At 35.4% G+C, this 18,384-nt stretch overlaps 1 protein-coding gene across 1 annotated transcript; it reads left to right on the top strand.

The window, feature by feature from the left end:
* Nucleotides 1–7,644: 7,644 nt before the first annotated feature.
* On the top strand, nt 7,645–8,449 carry LOC124094771 (phosphatidylinositol-glycan biosynthesis class X protein-like; the record flags this gene model as incomplete). The annotated part of the gene is made up of 1 exon (XM_058580426.1): nt 7,645–8,449. A coding segment is annotated over one exon (753 nt), but the record flags the coding sequence as incomplete, so codon positions are not given.
* Nucleotides 8,450–18,384: the final 9,935 nt, after the last annotated feature.

Below are 18,384 nucleotides of genomic sequence, written 5' to 3'. Positions count from 1 at the left end.
CCAAATCTTATCACTTACTTGGATAAGTAGGAATAGTTATGATAATTTGCCAGTGCTTGTTAAGTATCAAATGTGTATAAATTTTGCATACTGTGAAATGGACAAAGAAAAATACAGAATTTTAATATTTTCTGACCACTCTAACAAGTATTGATTTTGAGAGACCATCTTCATAGCTGAAGGCTGTAATCTTCCAAACAACCAAGTTCTGATGAGTTCACCATCTTTTTTTAATACTGGAGCATGTATTGGTATGTTCTAAATCAATTCTGAAAATCATTAGGAGAGGATTTCAGACTCCGGTCACTTCGAGTAAATCTATGGAGACTCTGGATTCAACATCTAATTTTTATTAATTCTACCTTTCAATGCACAAATTCCTGACATTTCTGGAGAGATTATTTATGTAAAATTTAAAAAAACAGACTTTTATATAATTCTGCTGTTAGTAAACTTGATGATTTAAAATATCAAAATTTTACATCTATTTTTTCTTGGTTTGAAACCTTAGTTAAATCTCTGGAAACTCTACTAAGTTGGTACAATTAATCATCCTGTAAACCGTCTCCTCACAAATCACCAGCAAAGTGTTTACTACAAGGCAAAAGTAGATATTCATAAGGAAATTATGGCAATCTAAATTACAAAGAGAACTATAATTAGTATTTGTCAATATAACTTCTAATGTGGAAAACAGATTTTCATCCTGTATACTAACCGTGTTCATTGTCATTAGCCACTGTGACTGAGTGCAAGGCATAGCTCTTCCTTGGATGAGTACTTTCACATGAGCTCAACTGAAACAGGGGCTGAGCATCATTCATCTTTGTTTCAGAGGCATCCAGGACACAGTAGATGCTCATTTCATTTGTGATGATAAATGCTCAACAAGCTAGTTTAAATCTGCTAAAATTGGGTGCTGCACCGCTCCTTGTTAGAACATTCAACCTAGCTGTGAGTTCTTGTCCTCCTTAATCATCCAAGCTAACCCCAATTTTACTTGCTATTTTAGAAGCCAACCCCAATTTTACTAGCTATTTTAGATTTTTACAGGTGATACGGTGTCCTTTCTTTCAAACTGGCCAATGATTATATATTTTCTTGCTTTGTATTATTATGAAAGGTGAGGAATGCTCCATTTTGATATTTTTTACCTGTTTGTGCCTTAATTATTTCTAATTTTTAGGATGTTACAGAGACCTAGAGTTGTAGAGTTTTCTTGGAGGTCAAGGTTTGTGAACCTAGAGTGTGTGTAAGAAGACCTGTAAGACATCAGAGATTACTTAAGTATGATAAACAAGCAGGCTGCTTCAAAAATGTATCCACATACATAAAAATTAGGTTTGCCACTGAAGGACTATTAACACTTATTGACTACTACAACATGCTTGCTCACATACTGCCTGCTTACAAAAACTATCCCCAAAACTCTGTGAGATAGACATTACGATCCTAATTTTAGAGAAGAAGAAACAGGCATCGTGGCTGTGATGCATAGCTTCAAACATGAGTCAACCTTTTTCAATAAAATGTATAGTAGTATTATGGGATTTCTCCATATTAAAGCAAATATGACTTTCCAGAAGATGGAGATCAGAGTAAAGTTCGGTTAATTTTTATTCTGTTATTCTTATTTTATTTAGATGAAGAAAATAAAAATAATCTATTATGTATCTGTTCCTATATACATTTTGTGTTTCAATTAAGTGATACTATAGAATATTAATCATACAAGACCCATTTGTAGTCCACTTAATAAATCCCAGTGCTTTATAAAGGAGGGAATAGGGCTGGGGACGTGGCTCAAGCAGTAGCGAGCTCGCCTGGCACGCGTGAGGCCCGAGTTTGATCCTCAGCACCACATACAAACAAGATGTTGTGTCCGCCAAAAACTAAAAAAAAAAAAATATTAAAATTCTCTCTCTCTCTTTCTCTTTAAAAAAAAAGAAGGGAATGTAGATTTTGAAATATTCAAGAAGTTATAGGTTCAATTATCCACTTAGAAAACTCGCTTTTCCTCTAAGTCCTCTTACCTCTTCTCTGACTTTAGGATACCTTGCCAAGATTAAGTAGCTCATTTCTACAAACTGGTAAACTGCCAAACACAAATCTCAGATCATGATTTCAGGGCCACAGTTCCATAATTCTTAACCCTAAATATTCAAAGACCATCTTTTTTTCCCCTCCCCTTCCTTCCTCTCTAGCCAAACCGTTGGGGTTGAAACGAAACCAGAGCATGTCAACATCATTATCTTTCCCTAAATTAGTATTTAAAAAGTTTGAGGCATACACTTGCCTCTTGTTGATGATGCTTTCTATTCCCCCTTGGGTGAAATAATCTGATGTAGTGTTAAGACTGTCACTAAGAATCATTCATGTATAATTTATACTCACAATTAAAAAGCATTTTTAACCAAGTGTCACAACACAGTGACAACTAAATTAGACTGTGATTTACATTACCATGTGCTGCCACTTGATTTAGTGTCACTCTAGAGAAATTGATAAGCAGCCCATGTAGAGGCAGGAAGAGGTCTGAGTCAAGAAAGGGTTTGTTCCCAGGTGTGGATGAGGTAAGAGATATCCGGAGCCCGTCACCATAAATATGAATAGTGATTAACTGTGAAACTATGTATAGCCACAAAAGAACAGCCCTTTTAGTAATCATACAACATTACTCCAGAAAAGGAGAAAGTAGTAAACTCTTACTTATGATATCATTCAAATTAACATAATGAAGTAACGCTAAAGATCCTTAGATACATTTTTGTTTTTTTGATATGGTGAAACCAAAACTCAGTGACTCGGATGACACCAAGTTGATACGGGATCATAGAAAAATAACTTTAAGTTGATAATTTGAGTTAAATAATTTAGTAAAACCATATTCAACCAAATGCAAATGGGCACAATGTCATACCAGGAACCAAAGGGTTCCAAGGGATTTATTTTTGTACTTTAGGTGAATCTAAGAAAATATTATTTTTAATGAAAATTTCCAAAATAAAATATGTAAATTTACAGCCAGTAAAATAAGACATATGGAAGACTGGTATTCCAAAAAGATCATATAACTAAATAAAGAGTTCCATGTTAGAAATAGGAAAAAAATATGGAAGGGGAAAGGACTTGTCAGGCAAAATATCTGATAAAAATTATCACTGGTTCTTATAATTTTTATCAGATATTTTGCCTGACAAGTCCTTTCCCCTTCCATATTTTTTTCCTATTTCTAACATGGAACAAATGCCAAATGTCTTCTTTGATATAAGGAGAGTAACTAAGAACAGAGTAGGGTCGAAGAGCATGAGAAGAAGATTAACATTAAACAGGGATGAGAGGTGGGAGGGAAAGGGAGAGAGAAGGGAAAATGCATGGAAATGGAAGGAGACCCTCAGAGTTATACAAAAGTACATACAAGAGGAAGTGAGGGGAAGGGGAAAAATAATATAAGGGGGACAAACGAATGTCAGTAGAGGGAGCAGAGAGAGAAGAGGGGAGGGGAGGGGACGGGAGGGGAGGGGAGGGGAGGGGAGGGGGGATAGTAGAGGATAGGAAAGGCAGCAGAACACAACAGACACTAGTATGGCAATATGTAAATCAATGGATGTGTAACTGATGTGATTCTGCAATCTGTATATGGGGTAAAAATGGGAGCTCATAACCCACTTGAATCAAATTGTGAAATATGATATGTCAAGAACTATGTAATGTTTTGAACAGCCAACAATAAAAAATTTAAAAAAAAAATTATAAGAAGACATTTGACTTAACTTTCAATATTTAAAGAAAATTGGTGAATCTGTAGATTGGTAATGACTTCCAACTGGATTCCTTGAGAAATAACAATATAGTTTGGACAAAATGGCTCAGAGCAATTATTGGAGAGTTAGGAAAATGATACAAATTCTTGCTAGGATCCCATGTTCAGAAAGGGGATTTGTATTTGTTTCCACTCTTTCTACCCTGAGAACAGGTGTCATTGGCAGAACCCCTTATGGAATAAAGTCCTGATTTTCTGGCCTGGAAAAGCAAAATATGAAATCAAGGCAACTGTAGTTGCTGGAAAAGTGAGAGGAAAAATGTTGGAAAGGAAATATCTAAAGAGGGTATCCGCAAATTTAATCTACCTACATCTTCAACAGCCCCTTGCAACATGTTTGTGGGGGTTCAACTAAAGCAGTTTAGTTAAAGTCAAAGAAATCAGTTAAGACAGGAGTTGCTATCCAAGACCAAAACCAAACCAAACAAACAAATCATGAAAGAAAAGAGCCTCCAGTATTCATAACTTGATACGTTGTAATGTTTGTTATAAAATACAAGCTTTATCTGATATAGGAGAACCAGGAATATGGAGCTCCTTCTCAAAGAAAAGAAAAGCAAGTGAGGCCAACTCTGAGGTGATTTACATGACAGAATTAGGAGGAAAGGAATTTAAAGTCACTATTTTAATCATTGTCAATGATATAAAGAAATATTTGATCACCTAATGAAAAGATGGGAAATATCAGAAAATAAAATGAAAAAGACCTAAGAAGATAAAATGATGAAAAAGACCAAATAGGTCTATATCAAAAAATGTAATAGTGAAGTTTTAAAAAATCTGAATAGATTTAGCAGAAGAATGGAATTAGCAGCAGAACAAATCAGTAAATTTAAAGATCAACAGAAATTATTGAAGCCGAAGAATGAAGAAAAAAAATGGTTGAGAAATAAATGAGCTTATGGTATCTGCTAGACATCAAAGAGCCTAATATAAATGTGATTTAATATCTAGCAGGAAAAGAGAGAAAAATTCAGAAAAAAATATTTGAAGACACAATGTTTGAAATTTTCTAAAATTTGAGTAAAAACTATATATATATATTTATAGACTTAAAGAGAACATTAAAATGTCAAATAGTTGGGTAAGGATAACAGACTATTTGATTGCTTTATTTTTTTCTTCTAAATTTCCTCAAATACTTATTACTATGTAACTATATTTTTTGACTTGTAAGAATGTATTAGACATGCATATAATAAATGTAAAAACCTTAGTCTTGATAGTTATAGGAGATAATTTAATCTATATGGTGCCAAGAGTTTTATATTTGGTATGAAGTTGTAGCACATTAATTTTAAATATACTGTTATCTTAGTCTGTGCTTCTGTAACAAATTATCCTAAACTCGGAGGCTCATAAACCACATAAATTAATTCTATCCAGTTGTGGGGTGTGAGAATCCTGAATTCAAGTTGCCTGCAGATCTGGTGTCTGGTGAAGGCCACCCTTCTGGTTATTAGTACTCTCTTACAGTGTGTTCATATAATGGACAGGTCAACGTGTCTCCCTACTATATGAGTACTAATCCCATCACAGAGTGCTCTGTCTTCGTGACCTAATCATATCTATAAATCCTCATATCGTAATCATCATTTTAAGGATTAGGATGGCATCATATGAATTTGGGGTCACAAGCATTCACATCCCCAAAACTGTAAAATGTTGAATGTTTATTTTAATGCCTGGAATGGACAATAGAAAATTAATTACACAGAAGTATAAATTAAAGTCAATTGAAAATAAAATTTGATTCTAAAATAAACATAAAATTTAAAAGGCAAGAAAGAAAAAACAAAAGCCAAGAGGGAATGGTTACAAAATAAATAATGATAGTCACAAGACTAACTACATCAAAAGTTAATACTACATAATAACTAATTAAAACTCACAATAAAAGATATAGGCCTAAATTTCCCTCTAAGGAATTGAGAAAAAATATAGTAATTAAAACTCAGATTAAACAGAAAAAAGGAAATAACAACCAAAAGAGAAATAAAGAAATTTAGAACTGAAGAGCAATACAAATAAGTAATTAAACCAAAGATTTGTAAGGTTAATTGACTCTGTCAAATGTGCCAAGTAAATTATGGGTTGAAAGGATAGCCTTTAATCAACAGTAATAGAAAATTGATTTCTACATGGAATATAGGGAATGTCCACAATGTATCCATTTGCAAAAATTAACTTAACAAGAACTATAGAGTCAAAGGGCTATAGTTAAATTTTGAGCTTCTTTACGTTTTGAAGAAGACAAATTAGAACATCTTTGTGTTATTTTGGAGTAGGCAGAATTTCTTAGAACATGGACACGCTTGTGCATACACACACATATATGTCTATCATAAGAGAAATAGCTAAATGTACTTTGCAAGATAAAATACCAGACAAGTCACAGAGTAGGAACAGACATTTTCTAAAATATATCTTTCAAAGATATATTTTTTGGAAACATAAGCAAGCCTTGCAACTCAACCATAAGATAAACAACTCAATTAAGAAATGAGGGAAAGTTTTGAACAGACACTTTACAAAAGAAGGAATATGAAAGGCACATAAGCAGCTGGAAAAGCTGTTCACTGTTGCTATTTGTCATAGAAATGCATTTTCAAATCACAGTGACATACCAACCCAAAACAAAGACTTAAAATATTTTCACCAGTTGCTGGAAGAAATGGTATTCTCACAGCTGATAGAAAAACAAAATGATATACCCACATTGAGAATAGTTTGACAATTAAACATATACTCACCATATGATCTAGCCAACTTATTCCTAGGAATTTACCCAAGTAAAATGAAAATGCATGTCTACAAAAATTAACATGTGAATGTACCAAATATGTAACAACTAGAGATACAAACATCCATTAACTAATGAATAGTAAGTAGGTACATTTATATTATTGAATACTAATCAGCAGTAAAATGGAACAAAGTATTGGTATGTAAACAACTTGCATGAATCTCACAAGCATTATTCTAAGTAAAGAAGACAGGAGACAGATTAAACACTGTGTGTGCACTTCTCTTACATTCTAGAAAAGGCAAAATGAGTTATAAATCAGTAGTTGCTGGAGCTGGGAGTTGGGAATGAGAACAAAATTCACAAAGTGATTAATTTGAGGAGTTTCAGAAATGTTTGATATCTTAATTAGGCACATAGTTACAGGACAACACACAATTAACAAAACTTATTAACTGTTCACTTATAAGAGTGAATATTTTTCTATGTAGATTATATCATAATGAGTTTATGGAAAAGAAAAGAAAGTATCAGAAGCCTCTTCCTCTCCCCAAGAAATAAAACCCTTAACATAACAAGGGTGGTTAAATGAGTACTCACTCTATTTTCTTTTGTAACAAAAGTGATTTTTCTTTTTGGAGAAATTAGAATAATGATAGATAGGAAAAGTACAAAAAAGAAAGATTCACTCATGTTATTTCCAGATATTTAGTGTCCATACAAATAAGGCCTTGTGTTAATTTGAAATGTCAATTTGATTGAATTAAGGGATGCAGAGGAGGGGCGGGATGTAGCTTAGTGGAAGAGTGCTTTCCATGCATGCACAAGGTCCTTGGTTCAATCTGCAGCATCTCAAAATAATAATAATAATAATAATAATAATAATAATAATAATAATAATAATTATAATAAATGCAGAGGAAAGGCTTCTGGGTGTGTAAATTGAGGTTGCCTCTAGGAATGTTTGGCATGTGGGATAGTTAACTAAAATGCAGACCCTAGCGGCAGCAGTGGCCGCGCAGCCCGCGGCATGGAGCGGCGCCTGGGCTAAGCCGGGCGCGCACGGGCCGCCGCATGTGCCGCGCGGGGGGCGGCTGCAAGCGGGCTGAAAGCGAACGCAAGGGCCCCGTCGGAGCGGCCGCCGGAGCAGTGCAGGAGATGGGGCATAAGGGCCACTTGTTCTGAAATTATTTTAAGGCAAGAAGTTTTGAAAGATGGTTTCCACAGAGACCTTTTAATAAAAGTGAAATTTGGAGAAAGCATTGAGGACTTACAGACCTGCAGACTCTTAATTAAACACTATATCCCAACAGGACTTTTTGTGGATCCTTATGAGTTGGCTTCATTACGAGAGAGAAACATAACAGAGGCAGTGATGATTTCAGAAAACTTTAATATAGAAGCCCCAAACTATTTGTCCAAGGAATCTGAAATTCTCATTTACGCCAGACAAGATGCACAGTGCATTGATTGTTTCCAAGCCTTTTTGCCTGTGCACTATCGTTATCACCGGCCACATAGTAAAGATGAAGAAACATTTGTTATAGTCAACAACCCAGATTTATTGATGTATTGTGACCAAGAGTTCCCGATTTTGAGGTGCTGGGCTCAGTCACAAGTGGCAGCTCCTTGTGCTTTGAAGAGTAAGGATATATGCCAGTGGAACAACATGAAGTATAAATCAATATATAAGAATGTGACTCTACAAGTTCCAGTGGGACTGACTATACATACCTCTTTAGTATGTTCTGTGACTCTGCTCATTACAATCCTGTGTTCTACTTTGATTCTTGTAGCTGTTTTCAAATATGGTCATTTTTCTTTGTAAATTTTATGCAGTTTAATGTTTTCTATAAACCAAAAAAGATATGTTAATGTGACTAGAGGTGTTCTTCAAGAATTAACTCATTGCTTTGTTATTTTTTTCTTTTTTTGAGGCAACAACAGAGGTAGTCATTATTAAAAGAACTGAAATAAATCTCCCAAGTCATATATCTGAGGAACTGCATAATTAAAAAATAATGGCCAATATTTCTAGAGGTCATTATATGTCAAAAACACTTCTGTATTAGGTACTTCATCTTCTTTCACTCATAATAGCTCTAGAATTCAGGTACTATGACTGCCTATATTTTATAGGTAACATGATCAGAGTTCACCATATAGACTGCCCAAGGTCACACTTGAACTCAATGGAAAATCATGGATGCAAATTCAAACAATTTGAACAGCTTACTCAAGAAGAGAAAGATGAAAAACAAGACACTACTCCAGAAAACCTTGGGATGAGATTATAATCAAAAACTATTTTCAATAATATATGGTAATTATGAACATTTAGAAAAGCTAATGTACAGTGGAGCCCAACAATCATTACATAATCAAGACCTATTTTAGGAAGATTAGGAAAATGGCATCTGGAGGGTGTCAGAGAGACTTGAGTGCTGAAGTGGGAAAAGGATGTGTTGGGGTGAATCCACATACTTCCTGATGATAAGAATATACATTGAAATTGATGAAAGTGTTACTATTTGAAATAAAGACATTTTCTTCATTTTCTTTTAAAAAAAAAATAAAAAATAAAAAAATAAAATAAAATAAAATGCAGACCCTACCTAAGCATGGGCAGCACCATCCAATAGGATGATGGCTTGGATGGAATAAAAGTTGGAAGAACAAGGAAGCAGCAGTAGATGCAAGCTGGATTCTTCTTGAACGGATTCTTTATTGGTGCTATGATCTTCTGAGGGTATTGAACTCTGACTTTTTTACTCTTCCAATGCGGACTCTGCCAGTGATTCTCCAGGGAGTTTCTAGAAGTCTTTAGTAAAACCCTTGTTCTGGGACTTCAGCCTCTTGGACTATACAGCTGTGGGTTCTACCAGCTCTCCAGCTTGCAGACAGCCATTGTATTACTATTCAGCTTCTGGTCATGTAAGCCAACCTAATAAATCCCCTTTTTATAATAATATTTCCTGTTGATTCTGTTCCTCTAGAGAACCATGACTAATACATTTGTTTATCTTTTTGGCTTTTTAAAAATGTCTTCTCATTTTGAGGACATGTTTCTACATTTCGCTTATTAATGGGAAGATTTTAAAATAATGATACCATTGAACTAAAAACTATTTCAGTTGAGAAACTGATGTGACTCCATTTTTGAGAAAACAGCTTCTACCTCAAGGCCTGTCCAGAGGGAGGGGTCATGACCCTTGTCCTTGGAAAAACCTACAAAGGGCTCCTAGGCACATACCCACCTTGCTGAGTTGTTTGTCTGTAAATAACTGGAGAGATCTGGAGTTCCAGGTGTTCCTGACTCAGTTACACTAGGTGAGGACCCATAGCAATCCCCTAGCAACCATCAATCAGAGTGAGACAGGGAAAATACCTGAAATGCCAGGTGACCCTCCCAGTAGTTTCGGTGATTGATAACATGATTAAGAAACCCTGAAGTTTAGCATATACACTCTTGCAACCCCTCAAAGTCTAAACCAATCAGTTCAAATGTATCCACCACTTGAACTAACCAATCACCCTTACCCGACTTGTTCCTGCCAGTGAATGTGCTAATCAATGTTAAGAGTTGTTGTTTGATTTTCCCGAAATATGAAATGATTTGCTTTGTGATGTTGTGAGGCATACAGTATCCCCAAAAACCTATAAAGTCTCACTGAACTACGGGTTGGGTTGAGACTCACTCCTTCTTTGGGACTGCTGCATCAGAAACATTTGTGAGTCCAGGCTAGAGCTTGCAATAAAGACTCTTGTGTGATTGCATTGGATTCAGCTCCTGAGGGTCTATTGGGGTCCCAGGAATCTGGCATTACACAGTTAACCAATTGGAAGTATATATTTAACTATGAAATAAATGTATTCCTTTAAAATTTGCTATGTTTAACTGTGAACTAGCACTAGAATGACTTTTATACCAGTTTTGCATGGACACATTCACAAGTAGCTGACATCAAGCATTATTAACAAATTATTCATAAGTAACTAACTGGCTTATTTAGACAAACTCAGTGTCCTGGTACAAAGAAGGCAAGCAATTGAGTTTTTCTTTTTTTTTTTTAAATTTTTTATTGTTGGCTGTTCAAAACATTACATAGTTCTTGATATATCATATTTCACAATTTGATTCAAGTGGGTTATGAGCTCCCATTTTTACCCCATATACAGATTGCAGAATCATATCAGTTACACATCCATTGATTTACATATTGCCATACTAGTGTCTGTTGTATTCTGCTGCCTTTCCTATCCTCTACTATCCCCCCTCCCCTCCCCTCCCCTCCCCTCCCCTCCCCTCTTCTCTCTCTGCTCCCTCTACTGACATTCGTTTGTCCCCCTTATATTATTTTTCCCCTTCGCCTCACTTCCTCTTGTATGTACATTTGTATAACTCTGAGGGTCTCCTTCCATTTCCATGCATTTTCCCTTCTCTCTCCCTTTCCCTCCCACCTCTCATCCCTGTTTAATGTTAATCTTCTTCTCATGCTCTTCGACCCTACTCGGTTCTTAGTTACTCTCCTTATATCAAAGAAGACATTTGGCATTTGTTTTTTAGGGATTGGCTAGCTTCACTTAGCATAATCTGCTCTAATGCCATCCATTTCCCTGTAAATTCTATGATTTTGTCATTTTTTAATGCAGAGTAATACTCCATTGTGTATAAATGCCACATTTTTTTTTATCCATTCATCCATTGAAGGGCATCTAGGTTGGTTCCACAGTCTAGCTATTGTGAATTGTGCTGCTATGAACATCGATGTAGCAGTGTCCCTGTAGCATGCTCTTTTTAGGTCTTTAGGGAATAGACCGAGAAGGGGAATAGCTGGGTCAAATGGTGGCTCCATTCCCAGCTTTCCAAGAAATCTCCATACTGCTTTCCAAATTGGCTGCACCAATCTGCAGTCCCACCAGCAATGTACAAGTGTACCCTTTTCCCCACATCCTCGCCAGCACTTGTTGTTGTTTGACTTCATAATGGCTGCCAATCTAACTGGAGTGAGATGGTATCTTAGGGTGGTTTTGATTTGCATTTCTCTGACTGCTAGAGATGGTGAGCATTTTTTCATGTACTTGTTGATTGATTGTATGTCCTCCTCTGAGAAGTGTCTGTTCAGGTCCTTGGCCCATTTGTTGATTGGGTTGTTTGTTCTCTTATTGTCTAATTTTTTGAGTTCTTTATATACTCTGGATATTAGGGCTCTATCTGAAGTGTGAGGAGTAAAGATTTGTTCCCAGGATGTAGGCTCTCTATTTACCTCTCTTATTGTATCTTTTGCTGAGAAAAAACTTTTTAGTTTGAGTAAGTCCCATTTGTTGATTCTAGTTATTAACTTTTGTGCTATGGGTGTCCTATTGAGGAATTTGGAGCCTGACCCCACAGTATGTAGATCGTAGCCAACTTTTTCTTCTATCAGACGGCGTGTCTCTGATTTGATATCAAGCTCCTTGATCCATTTTGAATTCACTTTTGTGCATGGCAAGAGAAAGGGATTCAGTTTCATTTTGTTGCATATGGATTTCCAGTTTTCCCAGCACCATTTGTTGAAGATGCTATCCTTCCTCCATTGCATGCTTTTAGCCCCTTTATCAAATATAAGGTAGTTGTAGTTTTGTGGATTGGTTTCTGTGTCCTCTATTCTGTACCATTGGTCCACCCGCCTGTTTTGGTACCAGTACCATGCTGTTTTTGTTACTATTGCTCTGTAGTATAGTTTGAAGTCTGGTATCGCTATACCGCCTGATTCACACTTCCTGCTTAGCATTGTTTTTGCTATTCTGGGTCTTTTGTTTTTCCATATGAATTTCATGATTGCTTTCTCTATTTCTACAAGAAATGCCGTTGGGATTTTGATTGGCATTGCATTAAACCTATAGAGAACTTTTGGTAATATCGCCATTTTGATGATGTTAGTTCTGCCTATCCATGAACAGGGTATATTTTTCCATCTTCTAAGATCTTCTTCTATTTCTCTCTTTAGGGTTCTGTAGTTTTCATTGTATAAGTCTTTCACCTCTTTTGTTAGGTTGATTCCCAAGTATTTTATTTTTTTTGAAGATATTGTGAATGGAGTGGTTGTCCTCATTTCCATTTCAGAGGATTTGTCGCTGATATACAGGAATGCCTTTGATTTATGCGTGTTGATTTTATATCCTGCCACTTTGCTGAATTCATTTATTAGCTCTAATAGTTTCTTTGTAGACCCTTTTGGGTCTGCTAGGTATAGAATCATGTCATCTGCAAATAGTGATAATTTAAGTTCTTCTTTTCCTATTTTGATGCCTTTAATTTCTTTCGTCTGTCTAATTGCTCTGGCCAGTGTTTCGAGAACTATGTTGAACAGAAGTGGTGAGAGAGGGCATCCCTGTCTTGTTCCAGATTTTAGAGGGAATGCCTTCAATTTTTCTCCATTCAGAATGATGCTAGCCTGAGGCTTAGCATAGATTGCTTTTACAATATTGAGGTATGTTCCTGTTATCCCTAGTTTTTCTAGAGTTTTGAACATAAAGGGATGCTGTACTTTGTCAAATGCTTTTTCCGCATCTATCGAGATGATCATATGATTCTTATTTTTAAGTCTATTGATGTGGTGAATAACATTTATTGATTTCCGTATATTGAACCAGCCTTGCATCCCAGGGATGAATCCTACTTGATCATGGTGCACAATTTTTTTGATAAGTTTTTGTACCCGAGTGGCCAGAATTTTATTGAGGATTTTTGCATCTAGGTTCATTAGAGATATTGGTCTGTAGTTTTCTTTCTTTGAAGTGTCTTTGTCTGGTTTAGGTATCAGGGTGATGTTGGCCTCGTAGAATGAATTTGGAAGTTCTCCCTCTTTTTCTATTTCCCGAAGTAGCTTGAAAAGTATTGGTATTAGTTCCTCTTTAAAGGTTTTGTAAAACTCTGCTGTATACCCATCCGGTCCTGGGCTTTTCTTAGTTGGTAGTCTTTTGATGGTTTCTTCTATTTCCTCAATTGATATTGGTCTGTTTAGGTTGTCTATATCCTCCTGACTCAATCTGGGCAGATCATATGACTTAAGAAATTTATCTATGCCTTCACTATCTTCTAATTTATTGGAGTATAAGGATTCAAAATAATTTTTGATTATCTTCTGTATTTCTGAAGTGTCTGTTGTGATATTGCCTCTTTCATCTCGTATGTTAGTAATTTGAGTTCTCTCTCTTCTTCTCTTCACTAGCATGGCTAAGGGTGTGTCGATTTTGTTTATTTTTTCAAAGAACCAACTTTTAGTTTTGTCAATTTTTTCAATTGTTTCTTTTGTTTCGATTTCATTAATTTCAGCTCTGATTTTAATTATTTCTTGCCTTCTACTTCTTTTGCTGTTGTTTTGCTCTTCTTTTTATAGGATTTTGAGATGAAATATGAGATCATTTATTTGTTGTTTTTTTCTTTTTTTAAGGAATGAACTCCAAGCAATGAATTTTCCTCTTAGAACCGCTTTCAATGTGTCCCATAGATTCCGATATGTTGTGTCTGTGTTTTCATTAATCTCTAAGAATTTTTTAATTTCTTCCTTGATGTCTTCTATAACCCATTGATCATTCAGTAACCTATTGTTCATTCTCCAAGTGATGTATTCTTTTCCCTTCCTTCTTTTATTGTTGATTTTCAGTTCCATTCCATCATGATCAGATAGGATGCATGGTATTATCTCTACTCCTTTATATTGTCTAAGAGTTTCCCTGTGACATAATATATGATCTATTTTTGAGAAGGATCCATGTGCTGCTGAGAAAAAAGTGTAACTGCTTGATGTTGGGTGGTATATTCTATATATGTCAATTAAGTCTAGGTTATTAATTGTGTTATTGAGTTCTATAGTTTCCTTATTCAACTTTTGTTTGGAAGATCTGTCCAGTGGTGATAGAGGTGTGTTGAAGTCTCCCATGATTATTGTATGGTGGTCTATTAGACTCTTGAACTTGAGAAGAGTTTGTTTGATGAACATAGCTGCACCATTGTTTGGGGCATATATATTTATGATTGTTATGTCTTGTTGGTGTATGGTTCCCTTGAGCAGTATGTAGTGTCCCTCTTTATCCCTTTTGATTAACTTTGGCTTGAAATCTATTTTATTTGATATGAGTATGGATACTCCTGCTTGTTTCCGAAGTCCATATGAGTGATATGATTTTTCCCAACCTTTCACCTTCAGCCTATGTATGTCTTTTCCTATCAAATGCGTCTCCTGTAGGCAGCATATTGTTGGGTCTTGTTTTGTGATCCATTCTACTAGCCTGTGTCTCTTGATTGGTGAGTTTAAGCCATTAACATTTAGGGTTATTATTGAGATATGGGTTGTTCTTCCAGCCATATTTGTTTATTTATGTTACTAAACATGGTTTGTTTTCCTCTTTGATTATTTTCCCCCCTTTAGTGTCCTACCTCCCACTGTTGGTTTTCATTGTTATTTTCCATTTCCTCTTCCTGTAATGTTTTGCCAAGGATGTTTTGAAGAGATGGTTTTCTAGCTGCAAATTCTTTTAACTTTTGTTTATCGTGGAAGGTTTTAATTTCATCTTCCATCCTGAAGCTTAATTTCGCTGGAAACACAATTCTTGGTTGGAACCCATTTAGCAATTGAGTTTTAGTATAATTTTTAATTCTGTAATGAAATAGTATAAATTTAGTGAGTACAGAGTCATGCAAGGAATTAACAATATCGTAGTCAGCAAAAGACTACACATATGATTATAATGGGGTTGAAAAATTATCATGGCCTGGTACATTGTAGCCATTTTAACGTTGGTGCAACACATTACTCCCATATTTGGGGTTATGTTTGTGTAAACAACTTATTGTGCTGCTAGTCATATAAAAATATAGCCCAGCATCTTAGGAAGCTGAGGCAGGATGACTACAGGTTCAGAGCCAGCCTCAACAACTTAGCAAGGCCCTAAGCAACCTAGCAAAATAAAAAATAAAAAGAATGGGATGTGGCTCAGTGTTTATTAAGCAGCCCTGGATTCACTCCCTGGTAACTGTCACACACAAAAAATTATAGCATATATAATTACGTATGGTACAAAATACTTGATAATAATAATAACCAACGATGTTACTGGTTTATGTATTTACTCTACTATGCTTTTAATCATTATTTTACAACATATTCCTTCTTAAAAATGCTTTCTGTCAAACTGTGCTCTCTTAGGGAGGCAGCAGCCTCACACATCTTTTGCTTAGTGAATTTCTTGATTTCATCATTTTCTCTTGTGCTTGATTTAGTTTTATTTTGTTTGGATCTTCATGGTTCTTTGCATAGAAAATTTGCTGCTAATGTTGCCAGTAAGAGGTCATGTTGTGTGATTGACATGAAAACAATTAAAAATGATTAATGACAATGTAGGTAGAAATTTAGGAATGGTTGCTGTTTGCCAGTCAAGCATGTCTCTGTCCATGATCTTGAAGAACAAGAACAAAGTGACAGAGCTGTTAAAGAATCCACCTCACTCAAGGCAATAGAACTAACAAAAATTTGAGAAAAGTGTACAGGAGGTATGAAGACACTTTTAATGATCTAAATTGAAGACCTGAAACAGGGAAATCTCTCTCTCCGCCCCTTAGTGATCACTGCCAAAGCAAAAATTTTACAGCGTTGAAAGAAAAAGCTGGACCCATCTACAATATTGAATTTACTGCTATCTCTGGGTATTTTAAATGATTCAAGAATCATCATTTGTTACATAGTATGAGAGTGAATCTGAGTGCTGCTACAAGCACACTCTGCTTTCAGCACAATAAGGCAAAGGAAGAATTTTTAGAAACTTTAGATAAGCTGATTGTGGAAGAAACTTACTTTCAAGAGCAAATCTGCAATATGGATGTAGCTACACTACTCAGAAATCAGATGTCTAAAGAGGCCAAGTCAATGTCAGATTTCAAGGCTTTTATGGACAGGATAATAATCTTGCTTGGGGGGCAAGGTTGCAAGCTACAAATTGAAACCCTTTGCAATCTGGCACAGTAAGAATCCCAGGGCTTCCCAGTCTGTCAGTGAGCCCACACTACAGATGCACTGCAGGAGCCACAGATGCCATTGATGACTCAGCTCCTCTTTCAAGATGCCCTTATGAATTCCCGTAGGAGGAAAATGGAGTATCATTTGGAGAAACAAGCCCTGCAAACCACCTCAGATATGTTTTGAAAGAGGGCAGCTTCTCAACTGAGAAGAGCCTCAGGCAGTTCCCCTAGGTGATACTCTGGAAGAAGGCCTTGTTCCCATAGGAGATGACAGCCCCCTGAAAACCTTGCAGTGAGATAAAATGAGGAGGAGCATGACATTGATATTCATGACCCTGATTCTCTGCACACCTAGACTAATGCTGTGTTTGCATCAGTTTTTACCAAAAATATTTTTTAAAGTAAAAATTTTAAAAGAGAAAATAACTAGAGTAAGGAAATAAGAAAATGTTTCTGGACAGCTGTACAGTACCCTGTATTTTTAAGCTAGTACTATACCAAAATCCCAAAGCTTTTAAAATTTATAAAGTAAATAAGTTTCAGTGAGTAATCTAAGACTCATACATTATTGAAGAAGCAATATTTTCAAAGGTATGGCATTATAAAGTCTACTGTAGTGTACAGTTGTGCCCTAGTCCTTCACAATCACTTGCCACTTGTTCCTTGTTTCAACTGGAATATCTTTCAGTCCTACAAACTTCAAGTGTCCCATGCAGATGTAGCATGTTTTGTTTATTTTTGTTTTACTATATCATATTTTACTGTAACTTTTTCTGTGACTAGATGTTTATTTATGCAAATACCACTGTACTAAAATTGTCAACAGTATTTAGCAGAGTAACCAGTTCTACAGATTTGCAGACAGCACAGGAACAACAGGCTAGCTACACCATGTAGCCTAGGTGTCTATGTAGTAGGCTCCACAATGCAGGTTTGTGCAAGCACACTCTATAGTAGACAGACACAGCAAAATCACCTAATAATGTATTTCTCAGAATTTACCCCATCACTGAATGATGCATGAGTTTACTTAGGATCTTTATAATTATTTTAATTTCTGATATTTTCCCAATGGAAATTATATTTTGTCTATAATTAGTATTTAAATATTTGTAACAGGTATATTTTCAAATTTTTCAATCATTTAAGCACTGAAACATTTTTCTGTAGATTTTAAATGCTCTAGAACTGAATTAAAATATGATTATTGGTGAAAAATTACTCTTTGCATTACCCAAAAGCATTAGGTAATAGCTTCCAAACTTATATAATCCTAATGATTACAAGTATTCTAAAAATGTACTTTTATTTCCAAACTATTTTGATTCCTTTGGCTGCATTATGGCTCTGTGTATTTATAGAGATTTTCCTATATCAGTGAACCAGAAACCCAACTTTCTATCAAATCAGCTATGGATCTGGAAATAAAATTAGAAAACTAATAAAAGTGGAGATGTCAGGGCTCTTGCCATTTTCCTAGCAGCAGGGAAATCCTTTATTTGATATATCATGGTCTAGCATTGCAGATATGAAAATAGATGAAGAAATTTATATTGCAGATTCTGTTTTGAAAAAATAAAGCTCAAACACTGTTGTTGTGAAACTTACCACTTAGAAATGAGCACATCAATCTGTATTCACATACTTAAAATCCCATACTTATGTATGATATACATAAGGAATAAAGAAAAACAAGTACTAGAAATTTAAATTAGAAAATTATTATACAAACGGTATCTGCTAATAGTTAGACCTCTTTATATTCAGAAATCCAAAAGGAGAACATTTTTAAAAGCTTGGGGTATCTATACAAAA

The sequence above is a fragment of the Marmota monax genome, unplaced genomic scaffold (genome assembly GCF_021218885.2).
Source record: "Marmota monax isolate L192 unplaced genomic scaffold, Marmota_monax_Labrador192_F-V1.1 WCK01_AAM20220418_F8-fsc00040, whole genome shotgun sequence".
In the NCBI taxonomy this organism is placed as follows: Eukaryota; Metazoa; Chordata; class Mammalia; order Rodentia; family Sciuridae; genus Marmota; species Marmota monax.
Note: the sequence above shows the minus strand (reverse complement) of the source record. Positions and strands in the feature narration are given on the sequence as shown.